Below are 10164 nucleotides of genomic sequence, written 5' to 3'. Positions count from 1 at the left end.
AAGAGGAAATCACCAAATCAATAGCATTTACAATAGCCCTCAAGAAGATAAAATACTCAGGAATAAATCTAACCAGAGATGTAAAAGACCTATACAAAGAAAACTATAAGACACTACCGCAAGAAACCAAAAGAGACCCGCATAAGTGGAAAAACATATCTTGCTCATGGATAAGAAGACTCAACATTATGGAGATGTCAGTTTTACCCAAAGCAATCTACAGATACAGTGCAATCCTGATCCAAATTCCAATGGCATTTTTTAATCAGATGGGGAGCAAAATCTCCAACTTCATACGGAAAGGGAAGAGGCCCTGGATAAATAAAGCATTACTCAAGAAGAAGAACAAAATGCGAGGCCTCACATTACCTGATTTTGGAACCTATTATACTGCCATGGTAGTCAAAACAGCCTGGTACTGGTGCAACAACAGATACATAGACCAGTGGAACAAAACTGAGAATCCAGACGTAAATTCATCCACCTATGAGCCGCTGATATTTGACAAAGGCCCAAAGTCCGTTAATTGGGGGAAAAGATAGTCTCTAACAACTGGTGCTGGCATAACTGGATATCCATCTGCAAAAAACTGAAACAAGACTCATACCTCACACTTGCACGAAAACTAACTCTAAATGGATCAAAGACCTAAATATAAAATCTAAAATGATAAAGACCATGGAAGAAAAAATAGGGACAACGCTAAAGAACCCTAATACATGGCATAAACAGAATACAAACCATAAGTAACAATGCGCAAACACCAGAAGAGAAACCAGATAGCTGGGACTCCTAAAAATCAAACATTTACGCTCATCAAAAGACCTCACCAAACGAGTCAAAAGATAACCTACAGACTGGGAAAAAATTTTTGGCTACCCCAAATCCCATCAGCATCTAATCTCTAAAATCTACAAGATACTGCAAAACCTCAACCACAAAAAGACAAATAATCCAATTAAAAAATGGGCAAAGATATGAACAGACACTTGACCAAAGAAGACATTCAGGTGGCTACTCATATATATGAGGAAATGCTCATGATCATCAGCCATTAGAGAAATGCAAATCAAAACTACAATGAGATACCATCTCACCCCAACAAGGCTAGCATTAATCCAAAAAACACAAAATAATAAATGTTGGAGAGGTTGTGGAGAGACTGGAACACTTATACACTGCTGGTGGGAATGTAAAATGGTACAACCACTTTGGAAATCGATTTGGTGCTTCCTTAAAAAGCTAGAAATAGAAGTACCATATTATCCAGCAATCCCGCTCCTTGGAATATATCCTAGAGAAATAAGAGCTGTGACATGAATAGATATATGCACACTCCTGTTCGTTGTAGCACTGTTCACAATAGCAAAAAGATGGAAACAACCTAGGTGCCCAACAACGGACGAATGGATAAGCAAATTATGGTATATCCACACAATGGAATACTACGCAACGATAACAACGATGAATCTGTGAAACATCTCATAACATGGATGAATACGGAAGGCATTATGCTGAGTGAATTTAGTCAGTTGCAGAAGGACAAATATTGTAGGAGACCACTATAATAAGAACTCAAGAAAAGGTTTAAACACAGAAGAAAACATTCTTTGATGGTTACGAGGGTTAGGAGGGAGGGAGAGGGGTATTCACTAACTAGATAGTAGATAAGAATTATCTTAGGTGAAGGGAAGGTCAACACAGAATACAGGGGAAGTCAGCACAACTGGACTAAACCAAAAGCTAAGAAGTTTCCTGAACACAACCAAACACTTTGAGGGACAATGTAGCAGAGGTGGGGGTCCGGAGACCATGGTTTCAGGGGACACTAGGTCAGCTGGCATAACAGAGTTTATTAAGAAAATGTTTTGCACTCCCACTTTGGTGAGTGGCGTCTGGAGTCTTAAAAGCTAGTGAGAGGCCATCTAAGATGCATCAATTGGTCCCAACCCACCTGGAGTAAAGGAGAATGAAGAACACGAAAGACACAAGGAAAATATTAGCCCAAGAGATGGAAAGAGCCACATAAACCAGAGACTCCAGCAGCCCGAGACCAGAAGAACTAGATGGTGCCCAGCTACCACCAATGACCGCCCTGACAGGAACACAACAGAGAGAGTCCCTGACGGAGCAGGAGAAAAGTGGAGTGCAGGACTCAAATTCTAGGAAAAAGGCCAGACTTAATGGTCTGACTGAGACCGAAGGGACCCTGGAAGAAATGGCCCCCGGACTCTGTTAGCCGAGAACTGAAACCATTTCCGAAGCTGACTCTTCAGACAAAGATTAGACTGGACTATGGGGCATAAAATGATTCTCGTGAAGAGATTTCTTCTTCGCTCAAGTAGATACATGAGACTAAATGGGCAGCTCCTGTTCGGAGGTGAGATGAGAAGGCAAAAAGGGACAGGAGCTGGTTGAATGGACACGGGAAATCCGGGATGGAAAGGAAGAGTGTGCTGTCACATTATAGGGAGAGCAGCTAGGGTCACATAGCAATGTATGCATAAATTTTTGTATGAGAAACTAACTTGAATTGTAAACTTTCACTTAAAGCACAATAAAAGAAAAAAGATGTGAAAAAAAATCCAAATCATAAGAAAAAAAAAGAGTAAATGAAAATTAAAAACAAATGCTTTAAAGACTTGGTAATAACATAGGAAATTATTATTATGACATTAGGTGGAAGGAAGTAGGATACAAAATTATTTACACAGCATTATCCCAGATATTTAAAAAAGAAGTATAGAAATATACTAAAATATTAACAATGCCTCTTTCTTCTAGGCAGTGGGACTATAGCATAATAATTTTATTATTTTTAATTTGTGTATATTCAAAATATCCCATAATAAAACAGTTGTATAGTGAATAAGTGGATGTATTTTGAAAGTGTTGCTAGTAAAATTAATTTCTATGATTTAAATGTTTTCCCATCGTTCTAAAATTATACAGTATCTCTTTTATCTCCAGGTGGAATGTCAGACATCTGGAAGAGCTTTTTCCCTCCTCATACTGCTAGTCTTCAGCAAGATAATCCCTCTTAACCCTGATAATCCCTATTAACCCTCCATGCCTTTTTCATCAAGTCCAAAGAAGGTATACTTTCATTTTCTCAAAGAAAAGGCAAAAGGTTTAGCCAGTGGCATTTACCATCATGGAGACCAAGTGCCATAACACCCCCCAGGACAGACGCCCGCCCTCCAGCTGTGGGAGGGCTGCAGAGGAACAGAATCATCAGCTGATTGAAGCTACTGAAAGAGGAGATGTGGAGAAGGTCCAGCAGTTGCTGGAAAGAGGGGCTGATGTCAATTTCCAGTGGAAAGGGGGCTGGACGCCCTTGCATAACGCAGTGCAACATTGCAGGGAGGACATTGTACATATTCTGCTTCATCACGGTGCCGACCCTTGTATGAGGAAGCACAATGGGGCCACTCCCTTCATCCTCGCTGGGATTGTGGGAGATGTGAATTTGCTACAACTTTTCCTTTCCAAAGGATCAGAAGTCAATGAGTATGATTCAAATGGCTTCACAGCTTTCATGGAAGCCGCGGCCTATGGTAGAGTAGACGCCTTAAGATTCCTGCATGAGAAAGGAGCAGATGTGAATTTGAGGCGAAAGACAAAGGAGGATCAAAAGAAGCTTGGGAAAGGAGGGGCCACAGCTCTCATAGATGCTGCGGAAAAAGGCCACCAAAACGTCTTGACAATCCTACTTGATGAGATGGGGGCAGATGTTAATGCCCGTGATAATATGGGCAGAAACGCCTTGATCCATGTGCTTCAGAGCTGTCGCGATGGGAAGGTGAAGGCCGTTACTGCTGAGACCATCACTCGCCTTCTGCTGGACCGCGGAGCAGATGTCAAAGTGAGAGGAGAAGGAAAGAAAACACCTCTGATCTTGGCGGTGGAAGCGAAGGAGTTGGGTTTGGTGCAGATGCTTCTGGAACAAAAACATATAGAAATTAATGACACAGACAGCGAGGGCAACACAGCACTACTGTTTGCAGTCAAACTGGGACTGATGGAAATTGTCTGTTTGCTGCACCACCACGGAGCCAGCCTGGATTGTGGGGATCTTGTTATGATAGCGAAGCGGGATTACAATTATCCCCTTGTACAGTTTCTTCTCAGAGAAGGAGCCAGAGAAGATTTTCACCCTCCTGCTGAGGACTGGGAGCCTCAGAGTTCACGTTGGAGGGTGGCCCTGAAACATCTCCATGGGATGTACCGCCCTATGATTGGCAAACTCAAGATCTTTATTGTTGAAGAATATAAAATTGCTGACACTTCTGAAGGGGGCGTCTACCTGGGACTCTACAATGGGCAAGAGGCAGCTGTGAAGCGATTCTGCAAAGACAGCAAACAGGCACAGAACGAACTCTCCTGTCTGGCACTCAGCCGAGGGAGCAATTGCTTGGTGACGTTCTATGAGACCGAGAGCCTAAAGGACTGTTTGTATGTGTGCCTTGCCCTCTGTGAACGAACCCTGCAGGAGCACTTTGACATGCACAGAGGGGAAAAAGCTGCGGAAAAAGAAGAAGGTGAAAAGGAGGAAGATGAGTTTGCCCAGAATGCTCTGTTATCTATATTTAAGGCTCTTCAAGAACTACACCAGAATGGTTACACTCACCAGGATCTGCACCCACAAAACATCTTAATAGGTGAGTCCCTGTACCCAATCCTCCCTTAGACATTGTAGGGTCTTTGTTTACAAAGGAAACATTTTCCTTTGCAGTTAGGAAAGGGCTAAGGTAAATTTTCACATGTGGATTATTCAATCTGAAGACTATTGCAATAAATTCATAAAGTGTGGTCTCTCCTGGCTACCAGTTATAACTGAGTTCCCTTGGCCCACATGGAGTTCAGCGGATGCCAGCGGAGTACCAGGCTCGCCTTATATTGTCCTGGGCAAAATACAGATATGAAGGTATGTCATGCATGGAGCCAGCTCCAGAAATTTGGATTCCTAGAGTATTCTGCAAGTGAGAGAATCCTGAAGGTGAGTTCATTTAGGTGAAACTCAGTGGCAAAACTGAAGTCAGAATTGGGGGTGTCAAGGCAAGAGACATCACCGTGAAGATACAGACTCCAAGCAGGCAGGACAAGTCAGCATCCACTGGTGCAATACAAATACAAGATTAACAAAAACAGCATTAAAGGAAGCAAGAGGAGTAGAATGCAAAGTCCCAGAAGGCAACATGGTACAGTAGAAAGAGCCCGGGCTTTAGCAGTATTTATGGATGTGTGAAGCCCAATACTGCAACTTTTTAGCTTTGTAACCTCAAACAAGTCACTTAAATCTGTGAGCCTTGGTGTCCTCCTTTGGGACTGATAATACTTGCTTCAAGGAGCCCTGGTGGTGCAGTGCTTAGGCTCTCAAGCTCAACTGCTAACTGAAAGGTTGGTGGTTCGAACGCATCCAGTGGCTCCATGGGAGAAAAGACCTGGAGATCTGCTCTGGTAAAGATTACAGCCTGGGAAACCCTATTGAGCAGTTCTATTCCATCCTATAGGTTCACTGAGAGTTGGAATTGACTCAATGGCACCCAATAACAACAACAAACCTGCTTTAAAATGTTGTTATGAGGTCTAAGTGCAATGCCTTAAGTGAACAAGTCACCTGGTACACCATAGGTGCTCAGCAATGGCCCAGTACTTGTCTAGAGGTCTAAGCAGAAGCAGATACCTGGCATATAGAGGAGCTTTGAGATTTAAGCCCGTTGAATAATTCAGTAAATTCATTTTTGTTAGATTCTGGATTCCCTTAAATTTTCAGGTCTAAATTCAAAATCAGAAAGAGTCTAGAAGCCATTACTCTATTTGGGGTTACCCAGCCTTCCTTCTGAGACTCATTCAAGCCAGAAGCAGGTGACCACCTCATAGAGGACAAATCACCCACTTGCCCTTCTTTTATCTTGTTCCTGACCCCAGAGGCCTATCTCATCCATGTATCCCTCTTTCTGAGGACTCAGTGGCTTCCTTCAAGGAAGGAAGATTCTAAGGTAGACATAAAGTGGACAAAGAAGCAGTGACTTATGACAAGCGCATAGTTGATTCATGATGTCCATTTAAAGTGGAACAGTGGTCTGTGGCTGGTTGGCTCTATTGGGTGGGATGCTCTGCTAAGATGGTCTTGGATTTGGAGCATTGTTGTTTAGTTGTACTTTAGCTGTAGGATGTAACCCTCACTCTTGCCAGGTCCTTTGTAAACCTGTGTTGTTTTCCCCTAGGGATTGTGTAAGTGGGGAGCTGGTTTAATTTATCCTACCCTATTCCACCCGCCCGCTCCTGCCCCCTGGCCTGGAAAAAATAAAATGTAAATCCTACTCTTGGTAGAAACCTAATAAATCCCATGAAACAGTGCATTTGACAGTTTTTGAGAAGTAAACAGCAATAGAGATGTAAGCTTTGTTACTGCCTTCTTCAGAGATGCCAGATTGTACATTGTTTTACATATTTATTTAATTGATTCTCACAACATGGAGAATGAGGATTTTCAGTGCACCTCTGCAAACTATCCTTTAGATTCTAAGAATGCTGTTCGCCTGGCAGATTTTGATAAAAGCATCAAGTGGACTGGAGATCCACAGAAAATCAAGACAGATCTACAGGTAATTTCTAAAATCCAGTTTACTTTTTTGTCTTTCTGCTTCCTCCTTTATTTGTTCCTTACCTTATTTTCTACACTCTATGAGAGAATATTCCTATTTTAACGAGCAAGGAAGGAACATTCAATATTTCTGATTTTAACAATGAATTTAGGGTTTAGGAATACTGCCAGATACATTCCCTTAACAGGGACTTCGTTGTGTCAAATTAGGGATACTTCAACTCTAGCCCTGGGCCAACACAGCAGTATTTTTTTTTTTTCTTCTTTCTTTTTTATAAGCTGAGAAATGGAAATTTAAAACAAACAAACAAACAAAAAACTCACCCTCTAATCATAAAAGTGATGGGGACAGTGGTGGCTCAGTGCTAGAATTCTCACCTTCCATGTGGGAGATCCAGGTTTGATTCCTGGCCAGTCCACTTTATGTGCAGCCACCATCTGTCTGTCAGTGGAGGCTTGCATGTTGCTATAATGCTGAACAGGTTTCAGTGGAGCTTCTGGACTAAGACAGACTAGGAAGAAAGGCCTGGTGATCTACTCCTGAAAAATTAGCCAATGAAAACCCTATGGATCACAACGGTCTCGTTCTATTGTGCATGGGGTCCCCACGAGTAGGGGGACGACTTGATGGCAGCTAAGAACAACAACAACAATCATAAAAGTAATTGGTGATGTTTTGGGAGGTTCAAGGCTCCCCCCAGTCTTGCTCACTTTCCTCACTCCCCTGCAGACAACCACATTTCACTGGGCCTCTTCGTGGGGGTCGAGCTTTCAGTGTGGAGAGGAGAAGGTATAAAGGCTGGGTCTGAGTGGAGTTGGCAGTTGCTTTGGCCTCTTTTTGTTTCTCTTTGGATCTCCCTCTTTCTCCATTAGCTAAATAAGTAAATAAATTGAACATACCACTCCAGGCTCTTCTACAACAAGATATCTTCTGATTAACAACAAAGTAAATGAGATTTCTCTTCCCACTCCCATCAGACGTGGGTGCTGAGCTTCCAAGGGGCCAAATACTAGATCCTTTGAAAACACTTGGGAAGGATGGAGCTAGTCCCCAGCTTGAAAGAGACTAAGCTTGGACAAAAGGTTAAGACCCTGAAATAGCTGTGGGTGCCCTCCTGAGGGGAGACGGCTACCCTCTGCAGATCAAGGCCCTGTCAGGGTGGTTGTCTTGGGGAAGAGTTCCCCAGGGTGCTGAGTTCTCAATCCAGTGGGCAAGTGCTCTCCCTCCATGTGTTTGGTCTCCTGCCTCTACTAGCTTTAAATCTTGGTCTTCGTGATTTGGTGGTTTCAGATATGAGCTCCTTTCCTGACTGTGTCTTGACTGGTGCAGAGAGTTCCTAAGCTGGCCTCCTTCTTTGTCTTTCCTCTCTGCCATGGCCTAACCCGTGGGCTATCACAATATCCTCTCCCTGAAACCTGGACTGGCCCCCTTATCTGCTGCCTGCTACAGCCTTGGGCCCAAAGGTCTGGTTCCGAGACAGGCTCCTGGCATTCCCCTTGTTTAAAACATTCTCCCTTTTTCCTGTTTATCTAAATTCTATCCATACTTTAAGACCCACCTCACATCCCTATTTCTCCAAGCAATCTGCCCTGACAAACTCTAGCCCAGGGTTACCTTTTGCTCCTCAGAAACTTAAATTTTGTGGACCATAGACTGCCTTGAAGAGTTCTCCAGGCACAAACTGGTGTCTTCTCTCCCTCACAAGTCTATAGACTCCTCCTGATTCCTCAGTCTTCCATGGTTTATAGCCTGCACCACACCTTCCGAGCTCACTTGAATAAAGAAAGAATCTATAAGCACCTGTGGCTTGATTTGTGTCTTCTGTGCAGGCCCTTGGACGGCTGGTCCTATATGTGGTAGAGAAGGGAGGCATCCCTTTTGGGGAGCTGGAGGATCAAAGGGATGAAAATGTGGTTCAACGTTCTCCAGATGAAGAATCTAGGGATCTCATTTATCGCCTGTTTTGCCTTGGGCAAAACTTGCAGAGATCACTGAGTAACTTGCTGGGTCACCCCTTCTTTTGGAGTTGGGAGAGGTAAGTTAGCTGTAAGAATGAAAGTGGTGTGGGCAGGGGTCATGGCTGGGAATCAGCAAACCCATGCTTTCCTCTCAGCTTGGAACTTACTAGCTGTGTGTCCCTGGAGAGGTTACTTGTCCGCATTTTGGTTTTCTCTCCTGAAAAACAGAACAACAAAAAAAGGTGCCTGCCTCTCCCATCATGCAGAAATTTTGAAGATATGATATTACTACATTTAAAAAAAAATTATTGTGGTAAAATATATGTAACATAAAATTTGTCATTTAAAACTTTTTTATCTTCTTTAGGTGAAAGTTTACAGAACAAAGTAGTTTCCCATTTGATAGTTTGCACATAAAGTGTTTCATGACCTTGGTTTCATTCTCCACAATGTGTCAGCACTCTCCCCATTTCCGCCCTGATTTCCCTATTTTCTTTTGCCCTGATTATCTACCCCTTCCTGCCTTCTCATCTTATAATTGATGGTTCTAAGGAGTACGTTCCTCTTGGGTGTTATTGTTTATCTTATGTGCTTGTCTATTATTTATCTGTGAGGTGGTCTATGGGAATGACTTCAATTCCAGGCCAGAAGGGTGTTTTAAAGCCATGGTCTCACTGGTTCCTCTAATCTCTGTCAGACTAGCAAGCTGGTCTTTTTTGTGAATTTGATTTTTCGTTCTATAATTTTCTCCCACCCTGTCCCGGTCCCTCTGTTATGATCCCAGTGAGAGCATATTGTAGTGGTAGCTGGGCACCATCTAGTTCTTCTGGTCTCAGGGTCATGTAGGCTGCAGTTCATGTGGTCCATTAGTCCTTTGGACAAATTTTTCCCTTGAGTCCTTGGTCTCCTTCACTCTCCCTCACTTCAGACTGGAAGAGAGCTGTAGTTGTATCTTAGATGGCCACTCACAACCTTTTAAGACCTCAGAGGCTACTCAACAGAGTAGGATGCAGAACATTGACTTTATGTACTATGTTGTTCAAATTGACATACATGTCCCCCGAGTCTATGGTTTTTTGTCTTTTAGCCTAAGAACTTCATCCCATGAGGTGTTTGGTTATGTCTAAGAGGTTTCCTTGACTTTACACCTTGTGTGTTCTATAAGAACCGCACCTACAATCATGTATGTGGAAACATCTACCACCAAACCTGTATTTTCTGGTGAGTGTGTTCCTTTACATCCTTCCACAGCTCTTGGCCTATCTATCTACTTATCTGTCCATTTGTAAATTATTGTTTGTTATTACTATTGCCAAGGATTGTCTAAGCTATAGTAGTTACCACTGTTGCCCTTTATTCTTTTTCTTTTTAAATTTTATTGTTGTACTTTAAGTGGAAGTTTACAATTCAAGTTAGTCTCTTACACAAAAATTTATACATACATTGCTATGTGACCCTAATTGCTCTCCCTATACTGTGACAGCACATTCCTCCTCTCCACCTGTGACTCCCCATGTCCATTCAACCAGCTCCTGACCCTCTCTGCCTTCTCATCTCACCTCCAGACAGGAGCCGCCCATTTAGTCTCATGTATC

The 10164-nt window shown here is 42.8% G+C and overlaps 1 protein-coding gene across 2 annotated transcripts in view; it reads left to right on the top strand.

The window, feature by feature from the left end:
- RNASEL (ribonuclease L) overlaps window positions 1-10164 on the top strand; it is a 41219-nt gene that overhangs the window by 4019 nt on the left and 27036 nt on the right. The window contains exons 2-4 of one of the 2 annotated variants that reach the window (XM_023728098.1): window positions 2971-4661; window positions 6526-6611; window positions 8441-8646. In XM_023728098.1, coding sequence (XP_023583866.1) covers window positions 3155-4661; window positions 6526-6611; window positions 8441-8646 — 1799 coding nt within the window. In that variant the 5' untranslated portion in view covers window positions 2971-3154. Of the gene's footprint in view, window positions 1-2535; window positions 4662-6525; window positions 6612-8440; window positions 8647-10164 lie in introns of those variants that run through there. The other variant, XM_004372891.2, reaches the window with a different exon arrangement.

The sequence above is a fragment of the Trichechus manatus genome, unplaced genomic scaffold (genome assembly GCF_000243295.1).
Source record: "Trichechus manatus latirostris isolate Lorelei unplaced genomic scaffold, TriManLat1.0 scaffold00021, whole genome shotgun sequence".
Lineage (NCBI taxonomy): Eukaryota > Metazoa > Chordata > Mammalia > Sirenia > Trichechidae > Trichechus > Trichechus manatus.
Note: the sequence above shows the minus strand (reverse complement) of the source record. Positions and strands in the feature narration are given on the sequence as shown.